This window comes from Oncorhynchus masou, unplaced genomic scaffold (assembly GCF_036934945.1).
Source record: "Oncorhynchus masou masou isolate Uvic2021 unplaced genomic scaffold, UVic_Omas_1.1 unplaced_scaffold_713, whole genome shotgun sequence".
NCBI lineage: Eukaryota > Metazoa > Chordata > Actinopteri > Salmoniformes > Salmonidae > Oncorhynchus > Oncorhynchus masou.
In genome coordinates this window covers 314,161-332,915 of record NW_027013598.1, presented here as the reverse complement: position 1 = coordinate 332,915, position 18,755 = coordinate 314,161, and the positions used below count along the sequence as shown (strand labels likewise).

At 40.3% G+C, this 18,755-nt stretch overlaps 1 protein-coding gene across 1 annotated transcript; it reads right to left on the bottom strand.

Moving 5' to 3' along the window:
- Positions 1–3,802: 3,802 nt before the first annotated feature.
- Positions 3,803–18,195, bottom strand: LOC135537148 (uncharacterized). The gene is made up of 12 exons (XM_064963348.1): positions 18,055–18,195; positions 17,367–17,428; positions 16,683–16,831; positions 15,771–15,899; positions 15,506–15,617; positions 15,363–15,429; positions 15,215–15,261; positions 11,117–11,298; positions 10,874–10,987; positions 5,779–6,065; positions 4,769–4,867; positions 3,803–3,936 (listed from the first exon to the last, which is right to left on the bottom strand). The coding sequence occupies exons 2-12, from the start codon at positions 17,413–17,415 to the stop codon at positions 3,816–3,818; spliced, it is 1,356 nt and encodes a 451-aa protein (XP_064819420.1). The 5' UTR covers positions 17,416–17,428; positions 18,055–18,195; the 3' UTR covers positions 3,803–3,815.
- Between the last annotated feature and the right edge of the window lie 560 nt (positions 18,196–18,755).

Below are 18,755 nucleotides of genomic sequence, written 5' to 3'. Positions count from 1 at the left end.
CTGAAACTGACTGAAGACTTGACACCTTGAGGAAGCGATATGAAAAGGAATCTGGTTCATATCCCTTTAAATCCAGCAAAGGGAGGCTATGGAACATGGAGTTTTCAAAATAGAAGCCACTTCCTGTTTTGATTTTCCTCAGGGTTTCGCCTGCAATATCAGTTATGTTATACTCACAGACAATATAATGACAGTTTTGGAAACTTTAGAGTGTTTTCTATCCAATAATAATAATATGCATATATTAGCAGCTGAGACTGAGGAGTTGGCCGTTTTCAATGGGCACCTTTTCATCCAAGCTACACAATACTGTACAATACAATACAATACAGTACAATACAATACAATACTGTACAGTACAATACAATACAATACAATACAATACTGTACAATACAATACAATACAATACTGCCCCTGCAGCCATAAACAGTTAAGGCTAGGCGTATAACTTCCGGTGAAACTGAAGGGCACGCAATTCAAATGAATAATCATAAAAATGATGGATATTAAACATTTAGGTACATACAAGTGTCTTATATTGGTTAAAAGCTTAGATTCCTGTTAATCTAACTGCACTGTCCGATTTACAATAGGCTTTACAGCGAAAGCCTGCCATGCGAATGTTTGAGGACGGCGCCCCACATAGAAATATTTTTCCACCAGCACAGGTGCCATAAATTCACAAAGGGAGGGAAGGAGGGACTGGTGCACTTCACAAAATAGATGGCTTCATGAGGCAGGAAAATTATGTGGATATATTGAAGCAACATCTCAAGATTTCAGTCAGGAAGTTAAAGCTTGGTCGTAAATGGGTCTTTCAAATGGACAACGACCCCAAGCATGCTTCCAAAATTGTAGCAAATTGGCTTAAGGAGAACAAAGTCGAGGTATTTGAGTTGCCCACAAAGCCCTGACCTCAATCCCATACAACATTTGTGGGCAGAACTGAAAAAGCGTGTGCGAGCATGGAAGCCTACAAATCTGCCTCAGTTACACCAGCTCTGACAGGAGGAAAGGACCAACATTTATGCAACTTATTGTGGGAAGCTTGTGGAAGGCTTCTAACTATCCTCGCTCCTCGCCATGTAAATCTGACAGGAGAAAACATTGGGTTTCTAACTATCCTCAACATGTAAATCTGACAGGAGAAAACATCAGGTTTCTAACTATCCTCAACATGTAAATCTGACAGGAGACAACATCTGGTTTCTAACTATCCTCAACATGTAAATCTGACAGGAGACAACATATGGTTTCTAACTATCCTCAACATGTAAATCTGACAGGAGACAACATCAGGTTTCTAACTATCCTCAACATGTAAATCTGACAGGAGACAACATCTGGGTTCTAACTATCCTCAACATGTAAATCTGACAGGAGACAACATCGGGTTTCGAACTATCCTCGCTCCTCGCCATGTAAATCTGACAGGAGACAACATCGGGTTTCGAACTATCCTCAACATGTAAATCTGACAGGAGAAAACATCTGGTTTCTAACTGTCCTCAACATATAAATAAACTATCCTCGCTCCTCAACATGTAAATCTGACAGGAGACAACATCTGGTTTCTAACTATCCACGCTCCTCGCCATGTAAATCTGACAGGAGAAAACATCGGGTTTCTAACTATCCTCAACATGTAAATCTGACAGGAGACAACATCGGGTTTCGAACTATCCTCAACATGTAAATCTGACAGGAGAAAACATCTGGTTTCTAACTGTCCTCAACATGTAAATAAACTATCCTCGCTCCTCAACATGTAAATCTGACAGGAGACAACATCTGGTTTCTAACTATCCTCAACATGTAAATCTGACAGGAGACAACATCTGGTTTCTAACTATCCTCAACATGTAAATCTGACAGGAGAAAACATCTGGTTTCTAACTATCCTCAACATGTAAATCTGACAGGAGACAATATCTGGGTTCTAACTATCCTCAACATGTAAATCTGACAGGAGACAACATCTGGTTTCTAACTATCCTCAACATGTAAATCTGACAGGAGAAAACATCTGGTTTCTAACTATCCTCAACATGTAAATCTGACAGGAGACAACATCTGGTTTCTAACTATCCTCAACATGTAAATCTGACAGGAGACAACATCTGGTTTCTAACTATCCTCAACATGTAAATCTGACAGGAGACAACATCTGGTTTCTAACTATCCTCAACATGTAAATCTGACAGGAGACAACATCTGGTTTCTAACTATCCTCAACATGTAAATCTGACAGGAGACAATATCTGGTTTCTAACTATCCTCGCTCCTCAACATCATCATCCAGACCATAAATTCTGAAATAAAACCCTCTATTTTTGTCAATCCACTCGTCAGGATTGGAACTTCGCAACGTTCCACCCAGAAAGGGGAAAGTGTTAAAGTAACAGGAGTTATGTTTGGTACGTCCCAAAGGGAAAGGCTTTCATCTATTCATTTAAGAACAGGTTGACATCTCAACCATAATGTTATTTTTTTGAGTGTATATCCAGGAAATAATTAAAGACAGAATTTGAGGAATATGTGATAAGGACAACTATTCTCTAATTGTTTGAAATCAGTGGATCCAACATGAATATAAAATATGCACATAGGATAAATACAATTGTTTATACAATGGAGAATTCAAATATTGGCCCACTGCTAGTTGGGCAACCTTAGCTTGTTCTGATTGGTCAATTCTTGGAAGAAATACCATCTGTTTATTGGCTAGCCAGAGCAATTATTGTGATTGGCTGTGTATTATTCATATTGCACTACCCATATAGAAAATACAGTTTAACAGTTCACACAGTTTCATTCTATGATTTTATTTCCAAACTATTTTTTATTTTATTGTAGCCCCTTTGTTGACAATAATTAAATGTGTTATTAGATGTGTACATTCATTGTGTTATTGCATTAATACAGTTTAAACAGTAGTTATTTGGGGGAAGTTACTAACATAAAAGTGGAATAGTGGAATATGTCTGACAAGAGGAACAGTCCTGCCCAGTGTGAAAGCCAACACACACAGCCTTACACACTCAGCTCCCTGTATTCTACAGCTGCACTGCTACAGCTTCACCTGGAGGGGGCGACAGAAACAACCAGATTTAAGGGACAGGACAAACAAGACCAATGAGAGATAGGATGTGTTATCTGAAAGCCTCTCCTGACATAGCTGTCCCAATAGAGTCACTATGAACCAGAAACTGACTGGCGATAGGACATTTTGGGGCCAGATGGGCCGGTCCATCGTTAAGCACAGTGGGCTGGCCTAAATTGGGTGTTTGCAAAGAACAACTGTTTTGGGGGATTGGGGGTGTCAGTGTGTAAGAAAATACATGTAAATGTTAAAAAGAGAAACAGTCACATTATCAATCATCACAGATCACTGCACCTGTACATAGCCCATCTGTAAATAGCCCATCCAACTACCTCATCCCCATACTGTGTTTATTTATTTTTCTTGATCCTTTGCACCCAGTATCTCTATTTCCACATTCATCTTCTGCACATCTACCACTCCAGTGTTTAATTGCTGTATTATAATTACTTTGCCACCATGGCCTATTTACTGCCTTACCTCCCTTATCTTACTTCATTTGCACACACTGTATATAGACTTTTTGTACTGAATTATTGACTGTACGTTTGTTTATTCCATGTGTAACTCTGTGTTGTTGTTTGTGTCGAAATGCTTTGCTTTATCTTGGCCAGGTCTCAGTTGTAAATGAGAAGGTGTTCTCAACTAGCCTACCTGGTTAAATAAAGGTGAAATAAAATATAAAAATGTTAGCACAATCCTCGACTGACTTCAATACAAGATTAACATGTCATAAATAAATACGTCACTCGCCCTAATGTCAGGACCAGACTCCACAGACAACAGATTGGGTTGGTCCTCCTCTTCCTCCTCGTCACCAGTGGGAAACCAGCTAGGATGATATTACACAGACGGATTAGATGACATCAGATATTCATTGATTCATCACAGAGACAACATTATATATATGACCTCAGTTATATTACTCTGTCAACTAGTAACACAGAGATGAACATCACAGAGACAATAAACATTAACACAGAGATGAACATCACAGAGATATTTAACATTAATACAGAGATGAACATAACAGAGACATTTAACATTAATACAGAGATGAACATCACAGAGACAACATGATATATGACCTCAGTTATATTACTCTGCCAACTAGTAATACAGAGATGAACATCACAAAATTGACTGGTGCTTAGGCTAAGAAGATCCCGTAGGGTTCAGAGCCTGTTTTGAGAGGGAGACCTTGCAAGACTTGTTTAGCAGGACCAAGCTGACTGTAGACTTAGATAGCAGGACCAAGCTAACTGTAGAATTATATAGCAGGACCAGGCTAACTGTAGACTTAGTTAGCAGGACCAGGCTAAATGTAGACTTAGTTAGCAGGACCAGGCTAACTGTAGACTTAGTTAGCAGGACAAGGCTAACTGTAGACTTAGTTAGCAGGACCAGGCTAACTGTAGACTTAGTTAGCAGGACCAGGCTAACTGTAGAATTAGTTAGCAGGACCAGGCTAACTGTAGAATTAGTTAGCAGGACCAGGCTAACTGTAGAATTAGATAGCAGGACAAGGCGAACTGTAAACTTGATTAGCAGGACCAGGCTAACTGTAAACATAGATAGCAGGACCATGCTAACAGCATACCTAAGTCAGGCTAACTGTAGACCTAAGTCAGGCTAACTGTAGACCTAAGTCAGGCTCACCGCACCTGGAGGTGAAGAGAGACTTCTCGTTGATCATCTGGACTCTGAAGATGTTGACAGCCTTATAGACGTCTATCACACCCTGGTACTTCTCCAGTAGATGCCTGGAGAGAGAGACAGGATAGAAAAGAGTCACTCCACAATATCACCACATTTGACAAGATTAAACACAACAATGTGGAGTTCAGACACTATAAACTTCCATAGGCAATCAATATCATCAATATCAATTAACAATGTATTATATCATCAATATCAATCAGCATACCTCATATCATCAATATCAACCAGCATATATTATATCATCAATATCAATCAGCATACCTCATATCATCAGTATCAATCAGCATACCTCATATCATCAGTATCAATCAGCATACCTCATATCATCAGTATCAATCAGCATATATTATATCATCAATATCAATCAGCATACCTCATATCATCATTATCAATCAGCATATATTATATCATCAATATCAATCAGCATACCTCATATCATCAGTATCAATCAGCATACCTCATATCATCAATATCAATCAGCATACCTCATATCATCAATATCAATCAGCATACCTCATATCATCAATATCAATCAGCATACCTCATATCATCAATATCAATCAGCATACCTCATATCATCAGTATCAATCAGCATACCTCATATCATCAGTATCAATCAGCATACCTCATATCATCAGTATCAATCAGCATACCTCATATCATCAATATCAATCAGCATACCTCATATCATCAATATCAATCAGCATATATTATATCATCAGTATCAATCAGCATACCTCACATCATCAGTATCAATCAGCATACCTCATATCATCAATATCAATCAGCATACCTCATATCATCAGTATCAATCAGCATACCTCATATCATCAGTATCAATCAGCATACCTCATATCATCAGTATCAATCAGCATACCTCATATCATCAGTATCAATCAGCATATATTTTATATTGTATCAGTTGTATTACATTATAATTTCCTCAATATACCTGTAATATGTCCCTGACTCATCCTTCTGGCTCCTCTGGTCTGACATTATGTCCTCTCCCCCCCACTGGTAGCAGGGGCAGGGGAAGAGGTTTAGCCAGGGGTAGAGGCAGGGGCTGGGGTCTGGTCTGGTCCTCTCTCCCAGGGGCAGGTTCTGTGCCAGGTAAGGTCTGAGCAGGGCTCTGGGCAGCAGAGACACCAGCCAGTAGATGGGCTCCTCATTCACAATGTCATGGAAGCTCTGGAGGTACTGACGCACAGCTGCAGAGGGCTGGATGGAGGACAGGTTCTGTAGGCAGGAGAAAGAGGAAAAGGAGGAGGAGATGGAGGAGGAAGAGAGACAGAGAGTTTACTATGTGGTTATGGAAAACCTGGAGGTGCTGACGCATGGCTACAGAGGGCTGGATGGAGGACAGGTTCTGTAGGCAGGAAGAGGAAGAGAAAGAGATGGAGGAAGTTAGTCAGAGAGTTTACTATGTGGTTATGGAAAACCTGGAGGTACTGACGCATGGCTACAGAGGGCTGGATGGAGGACAGGTTCTGTAGGCAGGAAGAGGAAAAGGAAGAGATGGAGGAAGTGAGACAGAGAGTTTACTATGTGGTTATGGCTAAGCTTAGCCAAATGCATTTCAACTCAGTTTCACAATTCCTGACATTTAATAAAAGTTCAAATTCCATGTCTTAGGATCACCACTTTATTTTAAGAATGTGAAATGTCAGCATAATAGTAGAGAGAATGATTTATTTCAGCTTTTATTTATTTCAACACATTCCCAGTGAGTAAATGTACATACACTCAGTTAGTATTTGGTAGCATTGCCTATAAATTGTTTAAACTTGGGTCAAACATTTCGGTTAGCCTTCCACAAGCTTCCCACAAGTAGGTGGGTAAATTTTGGTCCAGTCCTCCTGACAGAGCTGGTGTTACTGTGTCAGGTTGGTATGCCTCATTGCTCGCACATGCTTTTTCAGTTCTGCCCACAAATCTTCTATGGGATTGAGGTCAGCGCTTTGTGATGGCCACTCCAATACCTTGACTTTGTCCTTTAGCCATTTTGCCACACCTTTGAAGTATTCTTGGGGTCATTGTCCATTTGGAAGACTCATTTGCAACCAAGCTTCAACTTCCTGACTGACGTCTTGAGATATCGCTTCAATATATCCACATAATTGTCCTGTCTCATGATGGCATCTATTTTGTGAAGTGCACCAGTCCCTCCTACATGTCATAAATAAATAAGTCACTCAAGCTAACATCAGGTCCAGACTCCACAGACCAGAGGTTGGGTTGGTGCAAAGCACCCACACTATATGATGCTGCCACCCCCGTGCTTCAAGGTTGGGATGGTGTTCTTCGGCTTGCAAGCCTCCCCCTTTTTCCTCCAAACATAACGATGGTCATTATGGCCAAACAGTTCTAATTTTGTTTCATCAGACCAGAGGACATTTCTCCAAAAAGTACCATCTTTGTCCCCATGTGCAGCTGTAAACCGTAGTCTGGCTTTTTATTTGAGGTTTTGGAGCAGTGGCTTCTGCCTTATATCCACTCGTCCTGCACCAGGTTGGATCTGAATGCATTTGGGTTTCTCAAATATCCTGTAAATTAAAATCTTCCCTGTTGTGTTGTCCTGCACCAGGTTGGATCTGAATGCTTTTGGGTTTCTCAAATATCCTGTAAATTAAAATCTTCCCTGTCACGTTGTCCTGCACCAGGTTGGATCTGAATGCATTTGGGTTTCTCAAATATCCTGTAAATTAAAATCTTCCCTGTCACGTTGTCCTGCACCAGGTTGGATCTGAATGCATTTGGGTTTCTCAAATATCCTGTAAATTAAAATCTTCCCTGTCGTGTTGTCCTGCACCAGGTTGGATCTGAATGCATTTGGGTTTCTCAAATATTCTGTAAATTAAAATCTTCCCTGTCATGTTGTCCTGCACCAGGTTGGATCTGAATGCATTTGGGTTTCTCAAATATCCTGTAAATTAAAATCTTCCCTGTCATGTTGTCCTGCACCAGGTTGGATCTGAATGCATTTGGGTTTCTCAAATATCCTGTAAATTAAAATCTTCCCTGTCATGTTGTCCTGCACCAGGTTGGATCTGAATGCATTTGGGTTTCTCAAATATTCTGTAAATTAAAATCTTCCCTGTCATGTTGTCCTGCACCAGGTTGGATCTGAATGCATTTGGGTTTCTCAAATATCCTGTAAATTAAAATCTTCCCTGTCATGTTGTCCTGCACCAGGTTGGATCTGAATGCATTTGGGTTTCTCAAATATCCTGTAAATTAAAATCTTCCCTGTCGTGTTGTCCTGCACCAGGTTGGATCTGAATGCATTTGGGTTTCTCAAATATCCTGTAAATTAAAATCTTCCCTGTCGTGTTGTCCTGCACCAGGTTGGATCTGAATGCATTTGGGTTTCTCAAATATCCTGTAAATTAAAATCTTCCCTGTCATGTTGTCCTGCACCAGGTTGGATCTGAATGCATTTGGGTTTCTCAAATATTCTGTAAATTAAAATCTTCCCTGTCATGTTGTCCTGCACCAGGTTGGATCTGAATGCATTTGGGTTTCTCAAATATCCTGTAAATTAAAATCTTCCCTGTCATGTTGTCCTGCACCAGGTTGGATCTGAATGCATTTGGGTTTCTCAAATATTCTGTAAATTAAAATCTTCCTGTCATGTTGTCCTGCACCAGGTTGGATCTGAATGCATTTGGGTTTCTCAAATATCCTGTAAATTAAAATCTTCCCTGTCATGTTGTCCTGCACCAGGTTGGATCTGAATGCATTTGTGTTTCTCAAATATTCTGTAAATTAAAATCTTCCCTGTCATGTTGTCCTGCACCAGGTTGGATCTGAATGCATTTGGGTTTCTCAAATATCCTGTAAATTAAAATCTTCCCTGTTGTGTTGTCCTGCACCAGGTTGGATCTGAATGCATTTGGGTTTCTCAAATATCCTGTAAATTAAAATCTTCCCTGTTGTGTTGTCCTGCACCAGGTTGGATCTGAATGCATTTGGGTTTCTCAAATATCCTGTAAATTAAAATCTTCCCTGTCATGTTGTCCTGCACCAGGTTGGATCTGAATGCATTTGGGTTTCTCAAATATCCTGTAAATTAAAATCTTCCCTGTTGTGTTGTCCTGTTAAAAGACCTGAACTGAATGAAATAAAGGGAGTCAAAAAGGGATATTATTGGTTTACGTTTTGGGGGCGTGTCTACATACACCAAAACTTGGGTAACCAAAATTGAACTTGAAATTAACCAAAACAAAAAGGTTAAAAAAGGGTCATTGAAAACGTTCATGAAATGTTTTTGGAATTGATAAATCACCTACTACGTTCTAGTTGAATTTTCTTGCCTAAGTACTCTTAAATTATACATTAATACATTATCTTAAATTGTATAAATATATATGTTATCTTAAATTGTATATTAAGTAATATTATCTTAAATTGTAAATTAGGATATACACTGCTCAAAGAAATAAAGGGAACACTAAAATAACACATCCTAGATCTGAATGAATGAAATATTCTTATTAAATACTTTTTTCTTTACATAGTTGAATGTGCTGAAAACAAAATCACACAAAAATTATCAATGGAAATCAAATTTATCAACCCATGGCGGTCTGGATTTGGAGTCGCATTCAAAATTAAAGTGAAAACCAAACTACAGGCTGATCCAAATTTGATGTAATGTCCTTTTAAAACAAGTCAAAATGAGGCTCAGTAGTGTGTGTCGCCTCCACGTGCCTGTATGACCTCCCTACAACGCCTGGGCATGCTCCTGATGAGGTGACGGATGGTCTCCTGAGGGATCTCCACCCAGACCTGGACTAAAGCATCCGCCAACTCCTGGACAGCCTGTGGTGCAACGTGGCGTTGGTGGATGGAGCAAGACATGATGTCCCAGATGTGCTCAATTGGATTCAGGTCTGGGGAACGGGCGGGCCAGTCCATAGCATCAATGCCTTCCTCTTGCAGGAACTGCTGACACACTCCAGCCACATGAGGTCTAGCATTGCCTTGCATTAGGAGGAACCCAGAGCCAACCGCACCAGCATATGGTCTCACAAGGGGTCTGAGGATCTCATCTCGGTACCTAATGGCAGTCAGGCTACCTCTGGCGAGCACATGGAGGGCTGTGCGGCCCCCAAAGAAATGCCACCCCACACCATGACTGACCCACCGCCAAACCGGTCATGCTGGAGGATGTTGCAGGCAGCAGAACGTTCTCCACGGCGTCTCCAGACTCTGTCACATGTACTCAGTGTGAACCTGCTTTCACCTGTGAAGAGCCCAGGGCGCCAGTGGCGAATTTGCCAATCTTGGTGTTCTCTGGCAAATGCCAAACGTCCTGCACGGTGTTGGGCTGTAAGCACAACCCCCACCTGTGGACGTCGGGCCCTTACACCACCCTCATGGAGTCTGCTTCTGACCGTTTGAGCAGACACATGCACATTTGTGGCCTGCTGGAGGTCATTTTGCAGGGCTCTGGCAGTGTTCCTCCTGCTCCTCCTTGCACAAAGGCAGAGGTAGCGGTCAAGCTGCTGGGTTGTTGCCCTCCTACGGCCTCCTCCATGTCTCCTGATGTACTGGCCTGTCTCCTGGTAGCGCCTCCATGCTCTGGACACTACGCTGACAGACACAGCAAACCTTCTTGCCACAGCTCGCATTGATGTGCCATCCTGGATGAGCTGCACTACCTGAGCCACTTGTGTTGTTGTAGACTCTGTCTCATGCTACCACTAGAGTTAAAGCACCGCCAGCATTCAAAAGTGACCAAAACATCAGCCAGGAAGCATAGGAACTGAGAAGTGGTCTGAGGTCACCACCTGCAGAACCACTCATTTATTGGGGGTGTCTTGCTAATTGCCTATAATTTCCACCTGTTGTCTATTCCATTTGCACAACAGCATGTGAAATTTATTGTCAATCAGTGTTGCTTCCTAAGTGGACAGTTTGATTTCACAGAAGTGTGATTGACTTGGAGTTACATTGTGTTGTTTAAGTGTTCCCTTTATTTTTTTGAGCAGTGTATTATCTTAAATTGTATATTAAGGGTGATTGTTATAACAGCTTCCTACCAGGTGTGGTGGAGTTTGGTTCTGGGCCTCCTTCAGAGACTCCTGGTAGAGTTGATGTGTTCTCTGGAGAAACAGCATGATGTCTGGAGGACCCTGGACTGTTCTGATCAGCACCTGGCTCATACACACATGTATACTGTTATACAGAGCAACTTATCTTAAGATAACTAGGGACGACAACCACGTATCACAGTCATAGTAAGTAAATCTTTGCGGTATTCGTTTTATTTATTTTCTTTTCACCCGCAGCATGGTGATGACTCTGTCCAGGTATAGCACCTCCTGGTGGCAGAAGTCAGCATAGCAGCGGGCAGGCAGACGTCTGGAATACATCCCTCTGAGGAAGGCTGAGTCGAGGATCTCATCTGCTACTCTCTCACTGGTCTCCCACAGGACGTCATAAATACTCACCTCTTCAACCAGCTCTGGGGGAGGGAAGGAGGGGCAGTGTTCACAACTACGTGGTACATTTTAGCAATGATTAGTACAAAACTCAAAACAGTTCATCAAAAAGACAGTTGTTTCAAAACTAAGCCATTTTTCTATTGACTATTACAAGACACAAAATCATACAGTCACTTATTCACCAAACTTAATCAGTGTTTCATCTAGAAATACATGTTTCACATTGCAATACATGTTCATATAAATGTAAATGCTTTTCACAATGCAACCCACTCTTTACTTTAGATATGATTCTCTTCTTATTTGTTAGAATACATTTTATTATCACTCTAATATATGCTATTTGTGTAGCAGGTGTTTTTCTCCAAAGTGTTGGTATGTAACCTCAGTGGGAATCAAACCCACAGCTCTGGTGTTGCTAGTGCCATGCTCATACTAACTGAGCCACACACACTATAATACATAAGCACAATTAAAATACATTTAATGATTACAATAGAGGTGGAAGATGCATGATGGCCGTCCCCATGAGCATACCGCCCTCCTTCAGGCCATGGATGAGGCATGCAATGACATCAATCCAGAACTATGTCAGGCTTGGATTTGTCATGCCAAAATGTTTTTCCGCAGGTGCATGAACAATGAGGACATTTACTGTGATGTGGATGAGAACCTATGGTCAGATGCTCCAGACAGGCTTGATGCTAACTGGTGCCTGCTAAACCTTGCTTCTTTCAATCATTCATTTGTCTCATTTGATTACAGTACACCTATGTTGGAATGATATCGGAACAGTACATGTATTTCTTGCATCAATTATTGTGAAATATGTCATAATTTCCCCATAAACTTTTCCAAATACTATTTGAACGCTTTGCAGACTTGTTTTGAGATTGGCATTATTCCTTCTGTATCGTAGAAATCTATAATCAATCCTATGTCAAAATCCTCCAAAAAGGACACTAAAATCACATTGAACCATAGAGGGATTAGTCGCATTAGCAATGTATTTAACTTGTATTCATGAATTCTAAATAACAGGCTCTCCCACTATCTAGAACAGTCTACTATCTACTATGTAGAACAGTCTACTATATACAATCTTGAACAGTCTACTATCTACTATCTAGAACAGTCTACTATCAAGAACAGTCTACTATCTAGAACAGTCTACTATCCACAATCTAGAACAGTCTACTATCCACTATCTAGAACAGTCTACTATCCACTATCTAGAACAGTCTACTATCCACTATCTAGAACAGTCTACTATCCACTATCTAGAACAGTCTACTATCCACTATCTAGAACAGTCTACTATCCACTATCTAGAACAGTCTACTATCCACTATCTAGAACAGTCTACTATCCACTATCTAGAACAGTCTACTATCCACTATCTAGAACAGTCTACTATCCACTATCTAGAACAGTCTACTATCCACTATCTAGAACAGTCTACTATCTACTATCTAGAACAGTCTACTTTCCACTATCTAGAACAGTCTACTATCTACTATCTCGAACAGTCTACTATCCACTATCTAGAACAGTCTACTATCCACTATCTAGAACAATCTACTATCCACTATCTAGAACAGTCTGGTCAGCTTGCTGATGAACAGAATGCTTTAAGAAAGCCAGAGTGTTTGACGTGATTTTTGAAGTTATGTAACATCAATTGATTGGCTGGTGCAACAATCGACTCCAGGGGGTGAAACAGCTTGACTCTGTTGAGGGAAAATATATTTTGCTGAAGGGAGGGTAATCCATTTTCATTTAAGAGACCCTGGAGTGTGAATTAGTTGGGAAGTTAGCAACATTAAACTAGTTCTATGGTAGTTAATTCAACAGTGGGAAGTTAGCTACATTAAACTAGTTCTATGGCAGTTAATTCAACAGTAGGAAGTTAGCTACATTAAACTAGTTCTATGGTAGTTAATTCAACAGTAGGAAGTTAGCAACATTAAACTAGTTCTATGGCAGTTAATTCAACAGTAGGAAGTTAGCTACATTAAAATTCTATGGCAGTTAATTCAACAGTAGGAAGTTAGCTACATTAAACTAGTTCTATGGTAGTTAATTCAACAGTAGGAAGTTAGCTACATTAAACTAGTTCTATGGCAGTTAATTCAACAGTAGGAAGTTAGCTACATTAAACTAGTTCTATGGTAGTTAATTCAACAGTAGGAAGTTAGCTACATTAAACTAGTTCTATGGTAGTTAATTCAACAGTAGGAAGTTAGCTACATTAAACTAGTTCTATGGTAGTTAATTCAACAGTGGGAAGTTAGCTACATTAAACTAGTTCTATGGTAGTTAATTCAACAGTAGGAAGTTGGCAACATTAAACTAGTTATATGGTAGTTAATTCAACAGTAGGAAGTTAGCTACATTAAACTAGTTCTAGTAGTTAATTCAACAGTGGGAAGTTAGCTACATTAAACTAGTTATATGGTAGTTAATTCAACAGTGGGAAGTGATAGTTAATTCACCAGTAGGAAGTTAGCTACATTAAACTAGTTCTATGGTAGTTAATTCAACAGTGGGAAGTCAGCTACATTAAACTAGTTCTATGGCAGTTAATTCAACAGTAGGAAGTTAGCAACATTAAACTAGTTATATGGTAGTTAATTCAACAGTAGGAAGTTAGCTACATTAAACTAGTTCTATGGTAGTTAATTCAACAGTAGGAAGTTAGCTACATTAAACTAGTTCTATGGTAGTTAATTCAACAGTGGGAAGTTAGCAACATTAAACTAGTTATATGGTAGTTAATTCAACAGTAGGAAGTTAGCAACATTAAACTAGTTATATGGTAGTTAATTCAACAGTGGGAAGTTAGCTACATTAAACTAGTTCTATGGTAGTTAATTCAACAGTAGGAAGTTGGCAACATTAAACTAGTTATATGGTAGTTAATTCAACAGTAGGAAGTTAGCTACATTAAACTAGTTCTATGGTAGTTAATTCAACAGTGGGAAGTTAGCTACATGAAACTAGTTATATGGTAGTTAATTCAACAGTGGGAAGTTAGAACTAGTTTGATGTAGCTATGATAGTTAATTCACCAGTAGGAAGTTAGCTACATTAAACTAGTTCTATGGTAGTTAATTCAACATGAAGTCAGTTAAGTTCTATGGCAGTTAATTCCAGTAGGAAGTTAGCTACATTAAACTAGTTCTATGGTAGTTAATTCAACAGTGGGAAGTTAGCTACATTAAACTAGTTCTATGGTAGTTAATTCAACAGTAGGAAGTTAGCTACATTAAACTAGTTCTATGGTAGTTAATTCAACAGTGGGAAGTTAGCATTAAACATCAACAGTAGGAAAGCTACATGAAACTAGTTCTATGGTAGTTAATTCAACAGTGGGAAGTTAGTTCTATGGTAGTTAATTCAACAGTGGGAAGTTAGCAACATTAAACTAGTTATATGGTAGTTAATTCAACAGTAGGAAGTTAGCTACATGAAACTAGTTCTATGGTAGTTAATTCAACAGTGGGAAGTTAGCTACATTAAACTAGTTCTATGGCAGTTAATTCAACAGTGGGAAGATAGCTCCATTAAATGAAATGATGCAGTTACCAAAACAGCTGTATAGTTTAATTGGTAGAAGGCTTTTCTGTTCTAATTTTAGATTTGAATAGCAGAGTAGACTAATGATGTGCTCTATGTTTTTGTCAAAGCTTCAGGGAAAGTGGTCAAAAAATCACATTGTTTAGAGTGAATAGACTGTTGGAAGTCGAAGACATCCCGTTAAAGAGGAATAGGTTTTCTCGGACGACAAAAAGCTTAATAGTTTAAAAACAATTCCAGACCGGTTTCATGTTTCACAAGTGTCATTAATGATCAGACAGATCATCTTCTCAACGTCAGAGTGCCATTCAACAAGGAGCTGCACATAGCCGAGGCAATGGGCCAAGAAATTCCTACCTCTCTCATGTGATTTCTTCTGACTTGGCAATGATTCTAAACCAGATCTAAAAGAAAAGGAAATAAAAAAATCCATGAATGTAATTGAGTGTTAATATGGTGCCTGTATAAAGCATGTCCAGATACAAGACAGTGTTGGACCTGCTACCTTGTCTCCATAGAACACACATAGAACCTCAGCTCTGCACAGGCCACATCATTCCAGCCCTGCCCACCTGTTGTCAAGACAAATCTCACTTCAGTTATTTCAATGTGCTCAGAGAGTGTGTGTGTGTGTGTGTGTGTGTGTACCTCCAGTGTGCAGCTCCATACAGTTCTCCCCCTGTCCAGAGTTACTGGGCTCATCCTCCTCCCAGTAGAAACTGTCAACAGCTGAGCCGTTACTCCACAGCCACATCCCCTCCTTATCACAGAAACACATTGATTGATGGATTGAAACCACTTCATTGTTTTTAAACAGAAAGTACATTGAGCTTTTGCCTCTGTAAACTGTAGACATTTGACAGACTGGTTGACAGGCTGACAGACTGACTGATGAATTATTGACCCAGTGTACCTGAGCTGCATCGTAGCCTCCCATCCAGACCGGCTGGTCTGTTTGTCTCCTGACCAGATCCTGGACAAACACCTGTTGACCCGGGCTGTGAACCGACACCAGGTTCCCTCTGTGTTGGGAGCAGTACAACTAGAGAGACAGTCAGAGAACACTGTGTTAGCTCGCTGAGCTAAAGCCCCGGGATTACTGGATCAACGCAGGCTAAAAATGGACATTTCCTGAATTAAATTAAATATCTTGAAATATCAATGGTTGTGTAATAGTAATAGCAGTTGTAGTGACAGCAGAAGAAGTGGTAGTGACAGAAGTAGTCCTAGTCGGAGTAGTAATAGTTTTTATTTTTTTTACCCTCAATTTTGTGGTATCCAATTGTTAGTAATTACTATCTTGTCTCATCGCTACAACTCCCGTACGGGCTCGGGAGAGACGAAGGTCGAAAGCCATGCTTCCTCTGAAACACAACCCAACCAAGCCGCACTGCTTCTGCAACAGAGCGCGCATCCAACCCGGAAGCCAGCCTCACCAATGTGTCAGAGAAAACACCTGGCGACCTTGGTTAGCGTGCACTGCGCCCGGCCCGCCACAGGAGTCGCTGGTGAGACCTTGGTGAGCGTGCACTGCGCCCGGCCCGCCACAGGAGTCACTGGTGAGACATTGGTAAGCGTGCACTGCGCCCGGAGGTCCGTGCAAAAGAGCCTGGGCGCGAACCCAGAGTCTCTGGTGGCACAGCTTGAGCTGTAATAGTTTTTTATTTAACTACATTTTAAAGTATAATTATTTATTTTTTAAATCTGATTTTAGCGTCATTCTTTTACCATGGATTTGCCCTAAATCAATGCCTAACCAACTCTACTACAGCAACAGAACAAGTTGGCCTTTAGTTTCTCAGTCCCTCCCAATTCCAAGCGTTACCTCTGCAGTGGCCCAGGTGGCCCAGATGGGGTAGAAGGAGAAGCAGCGATGCTCATTCTGATGCCACCCGGCTGGGCAAGGTGACTGGGAGTCCACCCCTTCCACCTCCTCCTCTGTAGTGTTCACCACCCCCGGGGCAGCATCCAGCCCTGGAACAACAACACACACCGACAGTATGTACTGTTCAAGAGCTGTGCTTGACTTAGTTTACCTGGTACATATGAAGCAATTAATGGAATAGTCCCAAAAGTGCAAACTAAGATAGATCAAGTAGCACTTAAAATACTGTATAGCATCTAGAGTTGGGTTTGACCAGATACAATGCAATTTACTGTAAACAAACTGACAACAGACTTTCAGCACGCTTATAGGGAAGGACATTCAACATGCACAGCGCTTACACAGATGGTTAATGATTGGCTGAGTGAAATTCATGATTAATAAAAGATTGTAGGAGTTGTTTTGTTAGACTTCAGTGCAGCTTTTGACAATATCATTAGTCTATGGCTTTATACCTCCTGCTATAATGTGGATAAATGGTTACCTGTTTAAATAAATAAATAAATAATTTGTTCTAAACTCACCTGCCGAGTTAAATGAAGGTTAAATCAAATAGGAACATGACACAGAGGGTGTTTTTTATCGTTGAATTAAACTAGTTACACTGTTTGATTTTATATTCACCTGTTGCTAGGTGCAGAGCCATCACAACACAACAAAGCAGCAGAGACATTCTGCCAACCGATCTACAGAGGAAACAATGATATTACATTACATTACAACTTAACTCTACATTTAATAACCTTTAATAGTGTTAACGGGATCCTGGATACCATTTTAATGTCTCCGTGTGCATTAGGAAGGAAGGTAGTGGTTGTTTCACGAGCAAATGCTATTTTGCATTAGCACAATGACTGGAAGTCTACAGGTACGGTAGCATTGCTAATGTACCTGTAGACTTCCAGTCATTGAACTAGAATCTTACATTATGCATTTAACATAATTTAATTTAAAATGACATCGCATAACATGAAAAAACATAACACAAATGAACTTTTAAGTGACATAAGTTAATCATGACATAACAGAGCAGCTCCATCTGTAACATAGCACATTACCTGTACATGAATCAGAGAATGTTGAGAGTAACACAGTGACAGTAGTTGTAGTAGCTTGTTCTTGGTAGAGTAGCTCAGAATCAGAGAATGTTGAGAGTAACACTGTGACAGTAGTAGTAGTAGCTTGGTCTTGGTAGAGTAGCTCAGAATCAGAGAATGTTGAGAGTACCTGAGCTGGCTAGTAACACTGTGACAGTAGTAGTAGTAGCTTGGTCTTGGTAGAGTAGCTCAGAATCAGAGAATGTTGAGAGTACCTGAGCTGGCTCGTAACACTGTGACAGTAGTAGTAGTAGCTTGGTCTTGGTAGTGAAGCTCAGAGCATCTGCTCTTTTTTACCTGCTTCTGGCTTGGATTAGTCACTGTTGAGGAGGAGGAGTGAAATGAGTTGATGTGAGGAGAAGAGATGAGGAAATGATGAGGTACTGCAGAACAGCAACCAGACCATGTCCTCCTCTCTACACTAGTGGGTGTGTCCTAAAAGCCTAGCCTTGGTCAGTCAGACTAGTCACATCAACAACCTGCAGTTCTAATAACACATCTCCTGTTCTGACAGACTAGAATCACATCAACAACCTCAGTTTATCCTGTTCTGACAGACTAGAATCACATCAACAACCTGCTAGTTCTAATAACACATCTCCTGTTCTGACAGACTAGAATCACATCAACAACCTGCTAGTTCTAACAACACATCTCCTGCTCTGACAGACTAGAATCACATCAACAACCTGCTCATTCTAACAACACATCTCCTGTTCTGACAGACTAGAATCACATCAACAACCTGCTAGTTCTAACAACACATCTCCTGTTCTGACAGACTAGAATCACATCAACAACCTGCTAGTTCTAACAACACATCTCCTGTTCTGACAGACTAGAATCACATCAACAACCTGCTAGTTCTAACAACACATCTCCTGTTCTGACAGACTAGAATCACATCAACAACCTG

Excerpts from the sequence above, each read along its gene's own strand:
- LOC135537148 (XM_064963348.1), bottom strand. The coding sequence starts at position 17,415 with ATGTCTCTGCTGCTTTGTTGTGTTGTGATGGCTCTGCACCTAGCAACA. Across the intron at positions 15,900-16,682 it reads CCACCTGGGCCACTGCAGAG|TTGTACTGCTCCCAACACAG; the intron begins GTAACGCTTGGA and ends CTGTCTCTCTAG. Across the intron at positions 15,262-15,362 it reads GTGTGTTCTATGGAGACAAG|ATCTGGTTTAGAATCATTGC; the intron begins GTAGCAGGTCCA and ends CTTTTCTTTTAG.